General features: G+C 42.2%; 1 protein-coding gene across 1 annotated transcript in view; it reads right to left on the reverse strand.

Annotated features, from left to right (window-relative positions):
* Positions 1-22735, reverse strand: part of TTC6 (tetratricopeptide repeat domain 6) — a 305088-nt gene that overhangs the window by 142176 nt on the left and 140177 nt on the right. Inside the window, exon 19 of the mRNA XM_073610036.1 lies at positions 21150-21232. Coding sequence (XP_073466137.1) covers positions 21150-21232 — 83 coding nt within the window. The remainder of the gene's footprint in view (positions 1-21149; positions 21233-22735) is intronic.

Here is a 22735-nt window from a genome sequence, read left to right on the forward strand (position 1 = left end):
GCCCAGGAGCCATCAGGAAGTACATGGTGAATGAGCCCGGTAAAATAAGTCCCGATAGAGCAACAGGGACAAAAAACAAAACACCAGAGCGCCCAGTTAAAGTTGGGACCAGAAGCCAGGCGACAGATATAGAAACAAGATCCTCTGGTGGAGAGACAGAGGTAGAAATATCGATGGCACCCCAACCGGAAAAACATCTTCCCACTAAGGGGGAAATTGCAGAAATGTTTGCGAAACTGGAGGCCTCAATCAAAGAGGAGATCAATACTGTGCACGAGAATATGAGTCATATTCTAAAAAGAGTGGAAGAAGCTGAAAATACAATGGTCAAACAAGAGGCAGAAATCAAAAACTTGCAAACTCAGGTGGAAGCACTGCGGATCGAACAGAGAAATACAAGGTATAGAATGGAAGACCAAGAGAACCGCAGTAGAAGAAAGAATCTTCGGATCAGAGGCCTTCCGGAAGCGCAAGGGGAACAAGAGAATCTGCAGGACAAAATGGAGGCTATATTCAAGGATCTGAGGAACCTGAGTGAAGTTAGCAGTAAATTAAAACTGGACAGAGTGCACAGGATTACAAAACCAGCAGAAATTAGGGAAGATGCCCCGCGTGATGTCATTGTGCGATTCCACAATTATCAAGATAAAGAGGAGATCAGCACCAATTTAAGGAAAAATGTGCAGGCAAAATATGGGGAAACAAGCCTACACATTTTCCAAGACCTGTCAGCAGAGACACTTATGAGGAGAAGAATTCTGAAACCACTACTTGCGACTCTAATAACACACGGGGTGCAATACTCCTGGGGCTTCCCTGCCTGCTTAGTCGGTCGTAAGGAGGGCTGATCGGCCACGCTGAGATTCCCGGAAGAAACACAAAAATTCTGCCAACGCCTAGAAATTCCTCTAGTGGAGATCCCGGGGTGGTGGGAGAAAAATGGAGCCTACAGGGGAATCAATTACCTGGAAACCAATAATTTCTGCAAAAGAGTATAGGGGTCAAAAGGGACAGAGGACTTAATAAGGGCAGAAGAGGAAAAAAAAAAAAAATTTGTGCACTGCCATGCCCGCTTCGTTCTGGATGGGGTGATCGAGGGGAGGGGGGGTGGTGGTGGGGGTTTCAGGAGGAGCGTGTGGGAGGGCCGATCGGGACAGGTAAATCTCCACCCAGGGGTCAGTTTTCAGAACCGATTTTTGATCCCACACCGAGCTCAACCTCAGGGGGTAAACCGGGAGGCCAGGAGGAGTTTGAGTGCCACGGTTTTGTGTTAGGCCCATGGGGGGCCAGTTTTTCCCCCAAATGTATGGAGACAGGGAAAGAGAAAGGGGGGGCGGGTGGGGAGGGCTTTGGAGGGGAGGGGGGATGAGGAGGGGTTGGGGGGGGAGGTGGGGGATGGGAAGGGGCCCCACTGCCAACTGGGTCATGAGTCTGTACCATAAAGAGAAGCATATAAATGAGAGTGAGAGTTGATGTCTAGTTTAAAAATGATCTCTTATAATGTCCGGGGCTTGAATTCACACGTAAAATGGGCCAATATCCTTTGTGAATTGAAGTTTTTGAATGCAGAGGTTGTGATGTTACAAGAGACACACCTAAGCACCAATAGGAATCAAAAAATTTATTCTAGAGATTTCCCAGTATGGTACTACAGTGACTCACCAATAAAAGGATCTAGAGGAGTCGCCATAGGGTTTGCCAGGGAAACTAGATTTGAACTTGAGAAGGGGTTAGCCGACCCAGAGGGCCGGTTCCTCTTTCTCAATGGCAAAATTAATGGCCAGAAGATATCCCTGGCAAACATCTATGGGCCAAATAGAAACAACCATAGAAAAACAATAGGAATATTGGCAAAATTTGAAGAATTCAAGACGGAAAAAGCCATTATCGCAGGAGATTTTAATCTGTGTTTAGATCCTGGAAGGGACTGCTCGTCAAATGCACGAGGGATGGGTGGAGCTTGGGCAGGCAAACTTAAAAAAAAGCTGCAACAGATGCAGCTGGTGGATGTATGGAGGATCCTGCATGCTGACACAAGGGACTACTCCTTCTACTCCCCCGTGCATTTGACGTACTCAAGACTCGACTTCTTCCTGGTAGAACATAGGTTGTTGGAAGGGGTCACGGAGGCAGCCATCGGTAGCATGTCGTTTTCTGATCATGCCCCGGTATGTTTAAAAATAAAAATAGGGGGACCTCAAAGACAGGGCTCAGGGTGGAGACTGAATGAAGACCTTTTGCAAGATGAAGACACTTTAAAGAGAATCAAGGAAGAACTGGTGTGGTACTTCAAAATAAATGTGTCTGGGGAGGTAAACGAGGCCATAGTCAGGGAGGCACACAAAGCATATATTAGGGGCATATTCATGATGGTAGGCACGGAAAAAAAAAAGAGATGGAAAAAAGAAAGGTCTGCCCTGGTTAAAGAAACCCAAGAATTAGAGCAATTACATAAAGCATTGGGAGGGAAGGAGACCTGGATAAAATTGCAAAAGAGAAGAGAAGAGTTGAGAGCTAACACAGAACAGGAAATGCGAAAAATCTACAACCTGGTTAAGAAAGAGAGGTATACCAAGGGTAACAAACCAGGCAAACTCCTTGCCAGGGTCTTGAAGAAAAAGAAAGAGAGTAACTTCATAGAAAAAATTAAATCCAAATCGGGTGAAATTAAACACAAAACAGGCGACATCGCGGAAGCATTTTACGACTTCTATGGTGAGTTGTATGCAATAAACGCATATAGCTCACCGGAATCAAATAGACGTAAGCAAGAGGATAATAAAAATTTTTTGAAAGAGGCAAAATTAACTAAAATTAAGGAAGATGAAAGAGCCATACTAGAAGCCCCCATAACCGAACAGGAACTCAAGAATGCCCTACAGGATACCCCAAATGGGAAAAGCCCAGGCCCTGATGGATTGACTGTCCTTTATTACAAAAAATTCCAGGAAACTTTTATCCCCATATTATGCTCCTATATGAATGGGATAGGAGAAAAGTGGGAAATGAGGAAGGAGGCATTAGAAGCTAGTATCGCCATCATTAGGAAAGAAGGGAAAGATAGCACTTTATGCTCTAGCTACAGACCCATCTCCCTCTTGAACGTTGACACAAAGCTATTTGCAAAAGTCCTGGCCAATAGACTGAAAAAGGTCATTAATGAAGTGATCCACTCGGACCAAGTGGGATTCGTGCCGGGTAGGGAAGGGAGGGATAACGGCATTAAAACGATAATGGTGACCCAGATAATGAAGGACAGGGGAGCCCCAGGTCTACTACTGTCGATGGACGCTGAAAAAGCCTTCGACAGGGTAGACTGGGGCTTCATGTGGGACACTCTCGAGGAAATGGGTATAGGTAACAACATGCTTCGTAGGATAAAAGCCTTATATACATCCCCTACGGCAAGAGTCAAGGTGAACGGTACGTTCTCCGAACCTTTTAAACTGTATAACGGCACCAGGCAGGGGTGCCCACTCTCCCCGCTCCTCTTCGTGATGACGCTAGAGCCCTTTTTGTCTAGGATTAGATTCAGCCAGGACATCAGTGGGGTTAGAATTGGGAAAGAAGAGTACAAAATCGCCGCTTTTGCGGATGACGTTTTATTGTATATCACCCGCCCGAGGATCTCCCTTCCGAATCTATTAGAGATTATTAAGAAGTATGGTAGATTATCTAACTTTCGGGTAAATACTACTAAGTCAGAAACATTGGAAATAGTAGGAGACAAAGCAGGGGACAAGGCGTATCAACAGAGTCTCCCATTTAGGTGGGGATCAAACGAGCTCAGCCATTTAGGGGTCAAAATAACTCCAGGGAAGGAGACATTGTTCCAAGTCAACTACATGACACTTCTTAATGAGATCAGATTTGATCTGAATAAAACCCCACGCAACCAACTTTCATGGGGAGGTAGAATTAATTTACTCAAAATGTCAGTTCTCCCAAAAATCATATATAAAATCCAAATGCTTCCAATCCCAATTTCACAGAACTTTTTGAATAAGTTGCATTCTTTGTTCACAACGTTTGTTTGGAGGGGAAAAAAACCACGAATTAAGTACGCACAATTAGTTAGTGATAAGAAGAAAGGGGGGTGGGGGGCACCTGATGTTAAGAAATATTACACAGCAATAGTTATTTCACGTATCATAGATTGGGTAAACAATAACACAGAAAAACAATGGGTGAGAATAGAGAAGGAAATAAGTGGGGTGGACCTGAGTAAAAATGTGTGGATTCCACCACAGTTTAGAAAATTAAGTACGAAAACATTAGATATCACCAAACACACATTAAAATTATGGGATAAAATACACGTTAAGGAGAAATGGGGGTATAACTCACCGTTAATCTCGCTAAAGGACACTGATTATTTTCTACCGGGGAGGGAAGATTTATTTGGGAGATGGATATTGAAAGATGAGATTCAATTAAAAGACATTACGAGTAAGGGCAAGTTGCTCCCATACCAGGAGTTAAAAGCAAAGGATGAATGGTTTATTATAGACATGTGGAAGTACAGGCAGCCGAAACATTTCGTTGATACACTCCCGCAACCAATGAGGTCGATGGAAGACCTTCGCCCCCTCGAAAAAGCGGTATCAAGGAAAAAGGGGAGAGGAGGAGTGTCTAGGATTTATAAAACCATGATTAAAATGGGAGAAGTGGAGCGCCCGACATTCTTTCGGAAGTGGGAGGAGGAATTAGAAAGCAGGATTAGTGACAGGGAGGTGGGGCTGGTCCTGGGAAGAGTGAACACCACATCAACAAATTATAGGGTATCTGAGATGAACTACAGAATCTTGACGAGAATGTACACAACCCCGGATAGAATGCATAAAATACGGAAAGAAACACCGCCACTATGTTGGAGGGGTTGTAAGAATATTGGTACAATGGCACACATATGGTGGCAATGCCCAGAAATGAAAATATACTGGGGAGATGTAAGGAGAATCATATTTGAGATCACTGGAAGGAGAATTGCGGATGATCCCTGGGTTTGTCTACACCATGGGAGTAACATGCCCACTAAGAGGTATTTGAGATCTTTGTTGCCGCATTTACTTAATGCGGCCAAAGGTATCATCCCTAGACACTGGTTGGAGAGAAGAAGACCTACATTGCGGGAGTGGTTCAACTAAATAGAGCAAATTCACTGCCTGGAGTACCTGAGATATAGTGAAGGGACTGAGATGGAAGAGTATTTAGAAACGTGGAGAGATTGGGTAAAATATAAGACTTCGCTCCAAGCGGCCGAGGCGTGGGAGATAGAGTCGGATAACTCACTAAATAGAAATCCCAGCATCAACTGTAGCTGGACGGAAGGCATTTAAACAGAGTAAAAGTATAGGATAGGACTGCGATCGGTACAGATCATCACCACGGCTGGACGAGTGGGTGGGGTGGGATGGGGGAGGGGTAAGGTGGGGGGATCGAATTCTAGATGGGAGGGTGGGGGGGGGGAATCTGGGGGTATAAAATATCTATTTATGGGGGAAATTTGTATTGTTGGCCAGCATTCCCTATACTGATTTAATAAACGAATGATGAAAAAAAAAAAAAAAAAAAAGAGTAATGCCACCATGATGTGAAATTATTAGGGGATGAGATTGACTTAAAAGTTGAAACAATATCTCCCAACCAAACTCTTCGCTGACGTGGCAAAAAAAAAAAAATAAAATAAAATAAAAAGATATACGGAAAAAATTCCCCTATAAACAGTGGCAAGTCCAGATGCAATGGGAAGAGTGTCAGACATTAAGTCCAGTGGCAGTACATTCACCCAACATTCATCTGGCTAGCACAGATCTGCCTAAATAAAATGCATTTGGAGAGAGCACTCAACCAGGAGGCACAGACCACAAATAGACAAAAAAGCAGACAAATCGCTTTCAAAGGTAATTTGTATAGTAGTAGCGTAAATTATCCAACATGTTTCAGGGCAATAAAATATCCCCTTTTTCAGGGCTATGAATCTAAATATATAAAAACAACAACAACATCAATCCAATAATGTTAGTTCTTCTTACTGAATGTATGTTTCTTTAACTATTATGAGTGCAAGCAAGCTACCTACTACTTCCTACACTGGAAGAAATTTGCTGTGCACCAGCTTTCTTTATCTCCTACAGATCTAGTACAACAATTATAAGAAAACCAAAGAAGAAACCAAAAATGCTACCAAGCATTTCAGAAATGGTAAAAACAGGGCCTGGCAATATCAAAACCACTTGTGGCAGACTTTCCACATAGGCTAATCTGACAATATCAGCGACTGCAGTTTTGGCAGAAAACACATCAAGTTCCTCCAAATAACAATGGTAATGGATTGGTCACCTACTCCACAAACCTGTACTGAACAGCAACGATATCAGAAAGAGGAGATACACTTGGAGCAAACTAGGACAGAGATCTCTGGAGATTCATGGTCTGAATGCAATAACATATGTACATAAGAAATCACTAGGAGCAGTGGCAGATATGCATTAAAGGAATTTTTCATGGACCAACAACTGAACAAAGTATTCTAATCCTATCCTTCAAGTGGATGTAAACCCGATTTATGAAACTTGAGCTGGGCACATATATCTGCAGTGTTTTCTTATCTCTTTTGAAAGTACTAAGTCCTGTAGCTGTCCCCTGCTCCGTTCTTCTGTTATCAGCCTGATTATCTCCTGAGAACTTGTCAGGAGTTAAGGCAGCCAGAGTTTTGTGTTGGGAAGGATCCTATAAATAAATTAGCAGAGCCCTGAACTATTCAACAATCAGCTCTGAAAGTCTCTACCTATGAGGAAAGGGGGTGTGTGTGCCATTCCTCAAATCAGCTGTCTTGGATGTATGCCCAGATTTCACTGCAGTGTTGACCAGGAAGAGAAATTCTCCTAACACAATCTAAACAGTATATACAACTTATATAGGGAGATTTGTTTCATCCCTGTGTATCATCTGAGGATGTTAACTTCACTGGGTATATGTGAGGGTTTACATCCACAAGCAGAAACACTAGGATGTAGGAGCTTGCACATTAGATATGCAATATGGTGCTATCTATAGAAGCCACCAATAAGTCACCAAAATGGTGCGAAGATGAATATTGGGTGGTTTGGTGTCAGAGATTACATTGGTATCACCTAGTGTTTTGTGAACCAAAAAATAAAACAACAAAACCATACTGAGCAGAATGAGAGCTTTGTAATGCTAATTTGTCCCACTGTTCTTCATTTACAATACTCTCTTCTGAATCCTCATACATGTGTCTCTGTAGACACAAAGACACATGCTTTCTGAAGTAAACATTGGCTGTTTGGGAACCCACAGGAAACTAGAAGATGGGAAAATATAAATATTGAGGGTGTGCTTTGCTGAACACAAGATTTTACTAAAAATAAAAACGTGTGGGGATTTCAATTCAGGTGAGGCCCGAGGGACTCACCCACAGGCTGAAGTTATTAGATATGAATGCTTCATGCCTCCTCTCTCAGATTAGTCTCAAGAAGTCTTCATGAGTAATGTTATTTATAGAGTAAGTGCTAATTTAAAGTCAAAAGAGCTGTGCCGTGCAGTCTTTCACAAGTTTGGGCTCATCAAGTGGTCATATGAATAATGGTACCTGAACTGGTGACACGGGGGCTAGCATATATCACAGATCTTTTTATGTATTAAACAGATCTGACTGTGCTTGTAATGGCAAGCAGTTATAATTACAGAGTTATATACATAAACACCAATAGTGTGCTTTTTTTTTTTTTTTTTTTGCTTGATGAAACCCAGCTTATTTCCTTCATTTGCACAGCAGTGACACACATGCAATACCTCTCAGGGTTCACAGAATTGTCCCCCTCTAATAAAGGTGCTTGCAATAGAACACCCCTACCATAGTCATATAGACAGAGAATAGGCACATTTTGGATGAAAGCCAGTTAGACAAGTGGTATGTTTTTTGGGTTCTAATGGGAAACCAAAGCAAGCAGAACATTTCCATGGTTGAGCTTGTCCCTTGTGGAAATTGAACTAAGGACCCTGGTACCATACATGATACATACATACATGGTACATACATGATAACTGTTTAGGTTGCTCCTGCAACACTCTTTGCTAGCAAGATCAGCCTGCTCCTATTACTTTATCGGTACTGTCTCCTCCTATTAAATATCCCCGAATGGTCTCACACTTGCCTGGCAGACATGTGATGGTAGTGAACTCTGGCACCTCAGCACATTTATCAAGATCATTATGTTTTTTTTTTGTGGTTTCTAACCTCCTGCCCTTTTTATGGGGCAAAGTCTTTTTGTTCTCAAATTTGAGATATTGTTGTAATATAACATGTATTTATTTTGTCTTACTTCAGACTTTATACCTCATCCTCACTCCTGAAGGAGCGGAACTTGTTTCTGGGAAACACATTGAGTTGGAGTGATAATCCCACGGTATGATATTGCAGCAGTGTCCATGCTTATTATTACTATAAGGTTGTTATTATTGTTATAAAATACCTACACTGGAGGTACAATAAACTTTGTGAATGAGTTCTATACAATATACATTTAAGTAGCATTGTGTTGTATTTTTGGTATGTTTTAATCATTTGTATACTAATAAAATCAGATGGTTTTTATATCTTACTAAAAGAAAATAATCCGCGCTGTGTGTAATTCCCTAAAAAAAATTAATCAACAGCTGCACTCACTGTTTTGCACACAACATTGCTCAAACAAATATATCCAAACAAAAGTGTTTTGCGCTGTTAGTATACTCAGGTTGCTCTAAATAATGCAGTGCTCTCACACTAACAAAATAAAGTGCCAATAAGTGCTAAAAAAATCCATATATGCACATAAACGTAAACATATACAATTATTATTATATTATATATTATTAGAACATATACATATTACATGTGCAAATAAAGTGCTAGATCAATAGTGTTGAAAAAGTTCAATCAGATGCTAAAATCAACAGATTTGAGTGCCTGTGATGAAGATGGTGCCACACACGTAGTCAATTCTGTTCATATGGTGCTTCAAGTGATCAAATTAACAGTGCTCCACCACCATGAAAAGTATGGACACTTACCAGACACAGAGAACTCTATTACAAGGTCTGGCCATGCAACAGTGAGAACCCCCACCCCACCCCACCCCCACTGTGGGCATAGAGATACGACTCCCTTGAAAGGATGCCTATGTCCCTATGTCAGATAGATCATCAGAAGGATTTCCAGGGTATACAGCCAGTTAAACATCATGCACCATACATCAGCCAGGCATATATGGAGAGAGGAATACAATCGCTCATTGTGCAATTACCAACAAGAGTGTGCTTTATTAAAATAGTAATCTACTTACAGATGTGTTCTAAAACTGTAGGCGTTCAGTAAAAAATTGTCCTGCGCCACAGTGACAACGTCTTCTGAGATGAAACGTACGTTGAGTGGAGGAAATAGCGGTGACGTCAGCATGCCCGCCGGGGGGCAGGACGATTGTTTACTATGTACTATTTACAGTTTACTATGCTTCTGTTATGAATAAACACAGTGAGTGATAGATACCAATCACTCACTGTGTTCATTCAGCAAAAAAGGAGGAGGCCAGTAAATGACATATATACCAGCCCACTCCCTTGCTCCCCATCCTGAAGAACCCCCAGAGGAGCGGGGAGGAGAGGAGAGGAGGGGAAGGTGGCAGCACTGTGGGTGAAGGGAGCACACAGGGGGGGCCTGGGCAGAAGAAGGAATGGGACAAGAGGAGCAATGAGGGTGGCATTTACTGGAACCAATCCCCTTTCCTCACTGGCAGCTTCTCAATGTGCACTGATGAGAAGTGAAGAACAGAATCTTCGCTTCTCTAGAAGCTTATTAAACTGCTGCACAGTGGAGATAAGCCACAATATTGCGACTTATCTCAGTTTAAATGCTTCCAGACCACCATATGTACAGTATCTCACAAAAGTGAGTACACCCCTCACATTTTTGTAAATATTTTATTATATCTTTTCATGTGACAACACTGAAAGAATGTACAGTAGTGAGTGTACAGCTTGTATAACAGGGTAAATTTGCTGTCCCCTCAAAATAACTCAACACACAGCCATTAATGTCTAAACCACTGGCAACAAAAGTGAGTACACCCCTAAGTGAAAATGTCCAAACCAGGCAGAATTAGCCATTTTCCCTCCCCAGTGTCATGTGACTCGTTAGTGTTACAAGGTCTCAGGTGTGAATGGGGAGCAGGTGTGTTAAATTTGGTGTTATTGCTCTCGCTCTCTCATACTGGTCACTGGAAGTTCAACATGGCACCTAATGGCAAAAAAACTCTCTGAGGACCAGAAAAAAAGGATTGTTACTCTACATAAAGATGGCCTAGACTATAAGAAGATTGCCAAGACCCTGAAAATGAGCTGCAGCAAGGTGACCAAGACCATACAGTGGTTTAACAGGACAGGTTCCACTCAGAACAGGCCTCGCCATGGTTGAGTGCACGCGCTCAGCGTCATATCCAGAGGTTGTCTTTGGGAAATAGATGTATGAGTGCTGCCAGCATTGCTGCAGAGGTTGAAGGGGTAGAGGATCAGCCAGTCAGTGCTCAGACCATACGTCACACACTGCATCAAATTGGCCTGCATGGCTATTGTCCCAGAAAGAAGCCTCTTCTAAAGATGATGCACAAGAAAGCCCACAAACATTTTGCTGAAGACAAGCAGACTAAGAACATGAATTACTGGAACCAAGTTCTGTGGTCTGATGAGACCAAGATAAACGTATTTGGTTCAGATGGTGTCAAGCGTGTGTGGCAGCAACCAGGTGAAGAGTACAAAGACAAGTGTGTCCTGCCTACAGTCAAGCATGGTGGTGGGAGTGTCATAGTCTGGGGCTGAATGAGTGCTGCTGGCACTGGGGAGCTACAGTTCATTGAGGGAGCCATGAATGTCAACATGTACTGTGACATACTGAAGCAGAGCATGATCCCCTCCCTTCAGAGACTGGGCCGCAGGGCATTATTCCAACATGATAATGACCCCAAACACAGCTCCAAGACGACCACTGCCTTCCAAAAGAAGCCGAGGGTAAAGGTGATGGACTGGCCAAGCATGTCTCCAGACCTATACCTTATTGAGCATCTGTGGGGGGTGGAGGAGCGCAAGTTCTCTAACATCCACCAGCTCTGTGATTTAATCATGGAGGAGTGGAAGAGGACTCCAGTGGCAACCTGTGAAGCTCTGGTGAACTCCATGCCCAAGAGGGTTAAGGCAGTGCTGGAAAATAATGGTGGCCACACAAAATATTGACACTTTGAGCCAAATTTGGACATTTTCACTTAGGGGTGTACACACTTTTGTTGCTAGTTTAGACATTAATGGCTGTGTGTTGGTTTTTTTTGAGGGGACAGCAAATTTACACTGTTATACAAGCTGTACACTTATTACTTTACACTGTAGCAAAGTGTAATTTCTTTAGTGTTGTCACACGAAAAGGTATAATAAAATATTTACAAAAATGTGAGGGGTGTACTCACTTTTTTGAGATACTGTATATATTCAGCCTTGTCAGGAAGTGGTTTTACCAGGATCCCCTTTCCTTCAGCAGCAGCTGAAAGCTTGCTTCTCCTCCTCTCCCTCCCACTGGCATTCAGCTGCTGCCAGAGGAAAGGGAATCGGTTCTAGTAAATGCTGCCCCCGCTCCTATCCAGGTGCTAGTGATCGGCAAGGAAGGGACGCAATCTACCCGTCACCTGCCTGCGATCGATGGGTAGATCCCAATCGATGGGTTGCCCACCCTGCTTTAAAGGTTACCAGTTTAGAGTTAACACTGTTTTATAATTTTTTTTTTTTGTGATAGCATGAGCAGTGACAGGTACTCCAAAGCAGCCAATCAAACTGAGATTTGGTTTACTAGCCGGAGGTGACAAAATCCTCATCGCTTCCAGTTTCTTACGCCACAGAAGAGATTAGGTAACGGAAGTTCCTTTCACTTTTCACAGTGCTTTCGACGGGTGGCGGTGGGGGGGGGGGGGGGGGGACTGCCCTATACCTGCTGTAAAAGTGATCAGGCCACTTTGATCGCTTTAACAAGAAAGAGAATCTCTGGCAGAACATTTTGATACCAGGTTCGTGGTTGCATCTGTAACCATGATCCTGGTATAACCATTTCCTGATGAGGCTGAACAAATACGTACGGTGGTTGGGAAGAGGTTAAACTAAGATAAGCTGCAATACCGTGGCTAATCTTATAGCTATACAAATACACTTGGTTGCAAGTATCACAGAAATAACTTGATATAAATAAAAACACAGTTATTCATGAATTGTCCCTCTTACATAAGTCTTTTTTTATTCAATCTAATTTTATAACTGTTATTTTTCTCTGTTTTTATATTTTACTCTTCATTGAGGTGTATATGAGTCCGATCTTGCAAGATTCTAGGTACAATTCTCACGTCCTCTCACTTACACCACACATCATAGCCATTCACCACATATTCCATTCTTCCATTCACTTCCCTTCTTAATAAACAGGCTTTCCTCTGAGAGCTTTATATGCGGTGAATAGCGGCAATGCGTAAAGGATGGGCAGATCGCAGGTTAATAAGACACCTTAGAAGTAAGCACTACTGTGCAAAATGCTTTAAGAGCTTTCATAGATGACTTGCTGCCTTCTTGATAATGGTCTGAATGAAGGTCTACTGGTTTTTGGAGTTGGCTAAATGTCCTAAATGTGTGAAATAAAAATGTTTTATTTCTGCTTCTTTTCCTGATTGGTCTATTTTATTATTAAAACATTATATTATCCCTTGCAGTCTCATCATGCTCCTCCCCCTTCTTTTTCATTTTTTAGAAAGATATCCTGCGATCACTATCTAGCAGGCTGTCTCAAGTCACCCTTCATCCCATGGTTTGTCACTATACCCCCCTACCCCCCCTAATAAAGTTTTAACCCCTTGATCACCCCCCGTCGCCAGTGTCACTAAGCGATCGTTTTTCTGATCGCTGTATTAGTGTCACAAGTGACGCTAGTTAGGGAGGTAAGTATATAGGTTCGCCGTCAGCGTTTTATAGCATCAGGGACCCCCATATACTACCTAATAAAGGTTTTAACCCCCTGATTGCCCCCTAGTTAACCCTTTCACCAGTGATCACCATATAATTGTTACGGGTGACGCTGGTTAGTTAGTTTGTTTATTATAGTTTCAGGGCACCCGCCGTTTATTACCTAATAAAGGTTTAACCCCCTAATCGCCCGGCGGTGATATAAGTTAAGTTTTAGGGTCAGATAGGGTCAGCGTCACCCCAGGCAGCGTCAGGTTAGTCCCAGTACCGCTAACACCCACGCACGCAGCGTACACCTCCCTTAGTGGTATAGTATCTGAACGGATCAATATCTGATCCAATCAGATCTATACTAGCGTCCCCAGCAGTTTAGGGTCCCCAAAAACGCAGTGTTAGTGGGATCAGCCCAGATACCTGCTAGCACCTTCCTTTTGCCCCTCGGCCCAGCCCACCCAAGTGCAGTATCGATCGATCACTGTCACTTACAAAACACTAAACACATAACTGCAGCATTCTCAGAGTCAGGCCTGATCCCTGCGATCGCTAACAGTTTTTTGGTAGCGTTTTGAATCAGTTGCTAACAGTCAGGAGCTTTTTTACCGGTGAGTCTCACTAATGTACCACTAAATTTAGAGCCCAAAATGGCAAATCGAAAGTACACTCGTGAAGAGGCCTACACGTTTCTTAACATGACAGATAGTGAAGAAGAAATCACTCATCTGTCAGATTCAGGCTCAGAATACGAACCTGTAGACAGCAGCGGCTCCATGACAGATAGCTCTGGCGACGGAGTTGTGGTCCCTGCCAAGGTCAGGAGTACCAGACCCTGAACTTCTTCTGCTGTTGAGGTGCAAGAACCGCAGGGCTCTCGTACGGAGCAGAGAGCCAGTACTAGTGTCGCTATTCCTTCTGGTGAACTGGCAAGCACCAGCAGCCTAGTACACCCTGGTCGTACATCCAGCACTGCAGTAACACTTGGTGACGTGGCGAATCCATAAGTGCAGTTCAAGCCGGCGAGGTGGCAAGCACAAGTAGTGTCCCGCTGCCACCAAGAAGATGAACACAGGCCCGTCATGCCCATAATGCCCTTCCTGCTGCATTCCCCAATCCTAATTGGAACCCACCACTTCTGCAGCACCCGTATTTCCCCCATTCACTGGCCAACCCGGCATTCGGGTGGAAACAGTTGATTTTACGCCATTTGATTTTTATTCACTGTTTTTCACCGAAGATCTCTATAGATCTATTGTGGACCAAAGCAATTTGTATGCTGGTCAACACTTCGCCACTATTCCCCAGTCCTCCCTTGCCAGAGATTGGAAACCAATTATGGTTTTCGAATTTAAGATCTTTCTGGGCCTTTCCCTCCTCATGGGCATAACCAAAAAGAGTGAGTTGCGGTCATATTGGTCCACTGACCCAATTCACCATATGCCCGTGTTCTCTGCTTCCATGGCCAGGGCACGATACGAGCAGATTTTGCGGTTCATGCACTTCAACAACAATGAACTCTGTCGTCCTCGTGGAGACCCTGGATACGATCGGCTCTACAAAATTCGGCCCCTCGTAAACCACTTCAACCAACGTTTTGCAGACTTTATTCCCCATCAAGTCGTCTGCGTTGATGAGTCCCTGATTACGTTTTCTGGCAGTTTGTCATTCAAACAGTACCTTCCCAGCAAGTGTGCCAGATACGGGGTCAAGATGTATAAGCTCTGTGACAGGGCCACAGGCTATACATGTAGTTTTATGGTTTACGAGGGAAAAGATAGTCACGTAGAGCCGACAAACTGCCCTGACTACACAGGAAGCGCTGGCAAGATTGTGTGGGACTTGGTGTCACCCTTATTCGGAAAGGGGTACCACTTATATGTGGACAATTATTACACGAGCGTGCCACTTTTTAGTCACCTTTTGATCATCAGATTGGAGAATGTGGCACCGTGCGACCTAATCGCTGGGGCTTTCCCCAGTGGCTTGTAGATTTCCGTCTTAGGCTGGGGGAGAGAGCCTGCTTGCAGTGTAATAATTTGCTCGCTATGAAGTGGAGGGATAATAAGAATGTTTTCGTTCTTACCTCCCTGCATGCAGACACGACGGTCCAAATTACTACGGCGACTGGTGTTGTGGAGAAACCCCTCTGTGTCCACGAATATAACCTCAATATGGGTGGGGGGGACCTCAACGACCAGTTGTTGGCGCCGTACCTAGTTGCCTGTAAGGCCAGACGCTGGTATAAAAAAGTGTCTGTATACTTATTTCAATTGGCTTTGCTGAACGCTCTTGTGCTATACAGAGCTTCAGGACGGACTGGATCCTTCCTTAAATTCCAGGGAGAGATCGTCAGAGCCCTTCTGTTTCCAGACGGTGCTCCACCTCACCTTCCCAATCCAAATGCAGTAAGCCAGCTGCATGAGAGGCATTTTCCTTATGTCCTCCCGCGTACCCCTACCCAACGAGCCCCCCAAAGAAAATGTCATGTCTGCAGAAAGCGCGGATATAGGCGTGACACCCGCTATTATTGTCCCTCCTGTCCTGACAATCCTGGTCTTTGCATTGGTGAATGTTTTGAACGCTACCATACACTAGTTGAGTATTAGCGTAGGGTACTGCACTGCACAGACTAGGCACACTTTCACAGGGTCTCCAAAGATGCCATTGCATTTTGAGAGACCCGAACCTGGTACCAGTTACAGAAGTTACAGTTACAAAAAAAGTGTAAAAAAAAAAAATAAAAAACAGAAAAAAATAAAATAAAATAAAAAAAACAAAAATAGTTGTCATTTTATTGTTCTCTCTCTCTCTATTCTCTCTCTATTGTTCTGCTCTTTTTTACTGTATTCTATTCTGCAATGTTTTATTGTTATTATGTTTTATCATGTTTGCTTTTCAGATATGCAATTTTTTTATACTTTACTGTTTACTGTGTTTTATTGTTAGCCTTTTTTTTGTTTTCAGGTACGCAATTCAGCTGCAGCGCGAATTTATTTATCTTGACAGCAACAGCGTTTGCTCCCACGATACATAAAGCCGTGACTCTAGCACTGTCGGAGGCGATTTCACCACCACAGTTACATACTTCAGCATATATGCTGAAGCATGGGAGCAGCAGGGGCGGAGGAGTGATTTGTTCCTACCTTTTGTGGGAGGATGCCCCTATGCTTCGGCATATATATAGTTTAGGCACAGGTTGCGTTAAAAAATGTTTTATTTTTTACTATGTTTTTTTGTATTTGCTTTGCAGGTATGGTAAGTCTTACTGTTATATTGTAATGTTTTTCGTTTTATTGTTAACCATCATTTGCTTAGCAGGTACGCCATTCAGTTGCAGCGCGGATTTATTTATCTTGACAGCAACAGCGTTTGCTCCCGCGATACATAAAGCCGTGACTCCAGCGCTGTCGGAGGTGATTTCACCACCACAGTTAAAAAAAAGAGCATATATGACGAAGCATGGGGGCAGCAGGGGCGGAGGAGCGAAATGCTCCTAACTTTTGGGGCGGATGCCCCCATGCTTCGGCTTCTGTTGCTTCTCCTGAATACACTGATACCACATGTGTGAGACTTTTTGGGAGCCTAGCCGAGTACGGAACCCCGAAAACCAAGCACCACCTTCAGGGTTTCTAAGGGTGTAAATTTTTGATTTCACTCCTCACTGCCTATCACAGTTTCGGAGGCCATGGAATGCCCAGATGGCACAACCCCCCCCCCCCCCCCCAATGACCCCATTTTGGAAAGTAGACACACCAAGCTATTTGCTGAGAGGTATGGTGAGTATTTTCCAAAATGGGATCATTTGGGGGGGGGGGGGGGGGGGGGGTTGTGCCATCTTAGCATTTTATGGCCTTCAAAACTGTGATAGGTAGTGAGGAGTGAAATCAAAAATTTACGCCCTTAGAAATCCTGAAGGCGGTGCTTGGTTTTCGGGGCCCCGTACGCGGCTAGGCTCCCAAAAAGTCCCACACATGTGGTATCCCCGTACTCAGGAGAAGCAGCAGAATGTTTTTTGGGGTGCAATTCCACATATGCCCATGGCCTGTGTGAGCAATATATCATTTAGTGACAACTTTGTGCAAAAAAAAAAAAGTTTGTCATTTTCCTGCAACTTGTGGCAAAATATAAAATATTCCATGGACTCAACATGCCTCTCAGCAAATAACTTGGGGTGTCTACTTTCCAAAATGGGATCATTTGGGGGGGGTTGTGCCATCTTAGCATTTTATGGCCTTCAAAACTGTGATAGGTAGTGAGGAGTGAAATAAAAAATGTACGCTCTTAGAAATCCTGAAGGCGGTGCTTGGTTTTCAGGACCCTGTACGCGGCTAGGCTCCCAAAAAGTCCCACACATGTGGTATTCCCGTACTCAGGAGAAGCAGCAAAATGTATTTTGGGGTGCAATTCCATATATGCCCCTAGCATTTTTGAGCAATATATCATTTAGTGACAACTTTGTGCAAAAAAAAAAAAAAAAGTTTGTCATTTTCCCGCAACTTGTGGCAAAATATAAAATATTCCATGGACTCAACATGCCTCTCAGCAAATAGCTTGGAGTGTCTACTTTCCAAAATGGGTCATTTGGGGGGTTTTGTGCCATCTTAGCATTTTATGGCCTTCAAAACTGTGATAGGTAGTGAGGAGTGAAATCAAAAATTTACGCCCTTAGAAATCCTGAAGGCGGTTCTTGGTTTTTGGAGCCCCGTATGCGGCTAGGCTCCCAAAAAGTCCCACACATGTGGTATCCCCGTACTCAGGAGAAGCAGCAAAATGTATTTTGGGGTGAAATTCCGCATATAACCGTGGCATGTGTGAGCAATATATCATTTAGTGACAACTTTTTGTAAAATATTTTTTCTTTTTGTCATTATTCAATCACTTGGGACAAAAAAATAAAATATTTAATGGGCTCAACATGCCTCTCAGCAATTTCCTTGGGGTGTCTACTTTCCAAAATGGGGTCATTTGGGGGGGGAGTTGTACTGCCCTGCCATTTTAGAACCTCAAGAAATGAGATAGGCAGTTATAAATTAAAAGCTGTGTAAATTCCAGAAAATGTACCCTATAGTTTGTAGACACTATAACTTTTGCACAAACCAATAAATATAAAGACATGTGGCTGAATACATTTTGGCCTAAATGTATGACTAAAATTGAGTTTATTGGATTTTTTAATAACAAAAAGTTGAAAATATCATTTCTTTTCAAATTTTTTGGTCTTTTTCCGTTTATAGCGCAAAAAATAAAAACCGCAGAGGTGATCAAATACCAACAAAAGAAAGCTCTATTTGTGGGAAGAAAAGGACGCAAATTTCGTTTGGGTACAACATTGCATGACCGCGCAATTAGCAGTTAAAGCGACGCAGTGCCAAATTGTCGAAAGTGCTCTGGTCAGGAAGGGGGTAAAACCTTCCAGAGCTGAAGTGGTTAAGTAAGTACATATAAACAAACTTTTTCTAGCTCCTGGCTGCAAGATGTACACAGACAGATTCTTCTTTACAAATCCATATTCCCTTTTTTGCAATAAATTTTTTTTTTTAGTCTTACCCCTCTGTCCTCTGTGACTGCACTTTTGATGACTTCCCGTGGGGGATGGTGTGAGTTGCGGGTTTAGGCGGTGGTTGATGCTGGGTGGAAGTTGCTGCGGGGTAAGCAACTAGTTTGCAGTGTCTGATATAGACTGTGTTCTCCTTATAATATATTTGCTATGTTTTTGTTTATTCATTGTTTTTTTGTTTCCATGCATGTATAGTTCTTCTTGATATTCGTGTTTTCATTCGCACATCCCCTGAAGAAGCATTTCAGCGAAACATGTCAGGTTAATGTGCGATATTTTGGTTTCCAATGAACCTGCTTATTGTGACCACCATACCTGTATAATATTGCAAATATCTGTTTATGTGCTTTTAACCGGTCCCCGACTGGCGCACGCCGATGTACGTCAGCAGAATGGCACGGCTGGGCAAATGGGCGTACCCGTACGTCCCTTTGAATTTGCCAGCGTGCCATTGAATGCGGGACGACGCCGTTGTCGCGCGCGCCGGCCGGGAACTCCGTGAATCAGGTCACGGGTCCCGCGGTCTCGATCGCCGCAGGGATACCCACGATCGCTTCATGGAGAGGACGAACGGGGAGATGCTAATGTAATGTTCTTCCTAGTGACAGTGTCACTGATCTCTGCTCCCTGTGATGATATAAATGTATAAATGAAAATGGTCCCAAAAAATGTGTCAAAAATGTCCGATGTGTCCGCCATAATGTCGCAGTCACGATAAAAATCGCTGATCGCTGCCATTACTATTAATAAAAATATTAATAAAAATGCCATAAAACTATCAATCAATAAACGCTTATTGCGATTCTTATTTTTTTTTTTACCAAAAATATGTAGATCGGCCTAAACTGAGGAAAAGAAAAGTTTTTTTTAATATTTTTTGGGGGATATTTATTATAGCAAAAAGGAAAAATAATGCGTTTTTTTTTCAAAATTGTTGCTATTTTTTTGTTTATAGCGCAAAAAATAAAAACCACAGAGGCGATCAAATACCACCAAAAGAAAGCTCTATTTGTGGGGAAAAAAGGACGTCAATTTTGTTTGGGAGCCACGTCGCACGACCGGGCAATTGTCAGTTAAAATGACGCCATGCCGAATAGCAAAAAGTGCTCTGGTCAGGAAGGGGGGAAATTCTTCCGGGGCTGAAGTGGTTAACCTTGAATTTATTAAAAATATTTTTTTTAAACAAAAATGTTTTTCTCTGGATCTACTTGCACCGTTAAAATCCCTTGTACTCTTCTATTTCGATCCATTCTTCTTTTTTGGGATGTGGTGCCAATCATATTGGGTGTTTCACCATTAATCGGACCAAAACCGTTTTTTTTTTCCTAAATATAGATGTTGCACTACAGTCAACTGGAGATTGAAAGGTCTGTGGGTGGTTATAAAGAGTATATATATTGGGCTTCCATGTATGGCAGAAGTCTTTTTTGCATAGGTGTTTATTGGATTTTAAGATTTCAGTGGAAAATGGTCACTCTCCTGGCTAGACCATCTGCTAATATTCTATAAGCATTTGTTGCCCAGACTTTGCTAAACTGCATACCACCATACAAACGTTATATTGTCTCAGTGCCACCTATGCGATTTAAAATTCCCGGCATTCAGTTAGGAAACAGTCCTCTACAAAATGGCCACTGGAACAAACACAAGCCAATACCAACTGCTTCACAATGCATCTTCCTGCCACTGTATTCGTATATACTGTATATTGCTTCCCATTTGGCAGTTTTCTCAGAAATCCTAATCTGTGTATTATACAGTACATCTCACACTGCTGTATATGGCTACTGTGCACAGAAAAGTTACTGAATTGGTTAGAATGAGCTTGTCCTATTTGTCACCTTAGCTAGATGACTGATTGAAATGTAATAAACTAGACTATTCACAACCTTTTTTTTAATTTTATTTTTTAGAATTGTGTGGTTTCTAAACCACCAGCAAGCAGTTAAAATGAAAATATAGACATATAGAGATAATCCACTTGCATCTACAATGCTCTATATATTTGTGAAAACATTACCAGCAGAAGATTAATTTCTTCACTTTTATATGGATTTCATTTAACTGTATAAATGCTTAACTGCACACATCATAAATGTTATAATAATTTCTATAAATGGAAGACTGAATGTTTCTATGATTTAAAAGCCCATTATAATTATGATTAACTATCCAAGTTAATAGACCTCTTGCACCATCTATTGGTGACCTATCATAACTACATTTACATAATCCACATGCTCAAGAATTTTGATTTTATCTTTTTTTTTTTTAAATTTGTATACTTGCGGCATTTCCTCTGTTATATAACACACATTAGAGATCCAATTATTTGTACAAGGTAATCTTTTGGCTTTCAGGTGAGAACCTGTCCACTAGAATGCAATTCTGTCTATTTAACCTATATTTTCTAAGGTGTATTTATTTCTAGAGTCCTAGAACAATTCATGTCAAAATGATATATCAAAATTCTTTTGAAATGTTTACACCATTTTATTTTGCATATTTGCACAGTAATTAAATTTTGGTTATGCATATAATACATACTAACCGGATTATATATGGTTCCGGGGAGTCTGGATGCAGATGGATGGCACGGGTTATATCCTTTAATGCATTCTGCAAATCTTTTTGCTGTGGAGTATAACATAGGCAGATCTCAACCATCCAATATATAATAAATTACATAGTATTATTTAAAAACAAATTGTAAAAATAACACAATAAAAATAACACAATAAAAGTTTTATCGTTATCATACGATAAAACTAACAAAACCAGAGTTACTGCAATTTTCAGTTTAAACCCAGGGATTTTACCCACAGTACTTTTGTTCTGCCACTAGATGTCCTTAATCTTATAGCCAGCATTATTCTCATTCAACCCACTTCCTCTGAGTCCAGGTCATCCTGGACCCACCTCTGTTTTTGGACAGTGAAGGGAGAAGCTGCACAGTGATGAGGTCATCTACTGTCACTGTCTTCCCAGGGGTGTCTCTAGCTCCAGGAACCCAGGGCACATGATCTGAATCTCCTATTGTGTGCCTCAATTCTGTGAATGCCTTCCTTTTTTTTTTTTTTTTGAGTCTAGCAGCTTCTTCTGCAGCCAGCACTTATTCCGCCCACCCACCTTAAGGACTTTTCCTTTATGAGGATGATAAGTGCAGTACATAGAACACTGGGACATACCACTACCTCCAAAAATGTGGTGTGCATACTCCAGGACTTGTGACAGAGGTACCAGTGTTCGGTTAGCTGGCAGCTCTGGACCAGAAAGATGCTGGCTCAGGAAGTTCCTCCTGTGAATGAGACTCACACACACTGAGCAGCAATGTAAGGGGATACATACACTGCTCACCAATGTGGTGCAGTAAGTAAGGAATATTTTGTGGGTGAAAGAACTGCAGCATATATGCACAGTGTGTACTTTGAGTAGGCTTATACATTGGCTATATTTAACTATGTTCTTTTAGGCCACACCCACTATTTGATGTGATGCACTCCCCATGTTTTCTCACTTTTTTACATAGTTAGAGTTATGTCTATGAGACTTTTGATTGTGGCACAAAAATTATAACATATTTTATGGGTACTGAACAACTGTATTTTATGCATGTTGTGTATATAGTGAGTATGTTAAGGATTTATTTAACTATACCTCTTATTTTATTTATTTCAGGTACTTATATAGCGCCGTCAATTTACATATACGTTGTACATTCACGTCAGTTCCTGCCCTCAAGGAGCTTACAATCTAAGGTCCCTAACTCACATTCATACATACACATACTAGGGCCAGGAGACTAGACAGGAGACAATTAACCTTCCAGCATGTCTTTGGATTGTGGGAGGAAACTGGAGTACCCTGAGGAAATCCACGCAGGCACAGGGAGAACTTGCTAACTCCAGACAGGTAGTGTCGTGGTTGGGATTCAAACCAGTGACCCTTTTGCTGCTAGGCGAAAGTGCTACCCACTACACCTCTTTGAGCACATCCCACTCTTACTGCAATCTGGCCACATCCACCATTCGCCATATCATGCAAATTATTTCTTCCTCACGGTGCTCAAGATCTTTCTCAATCCTAGTTCTTGCAGTAAAGTACAGGGTCAATTACAAAGTGACAAAAAGATACAAC

Source organism: Aquarana catesbeiana, linkage group LG13 (genome assembly GCF_042186555.1).
Source record: "Aquarana catesbeiana isolate 2022-GZ linkage group LG13, ASM4218655v1, whole genome shotgun sequence".
Classification (NCBI taxonomy): Eukaryota; Metazoa; Chordata; class Amphibia; order Anura; family Ranidae; genus Aquarana; species Aquarana catesbeiana.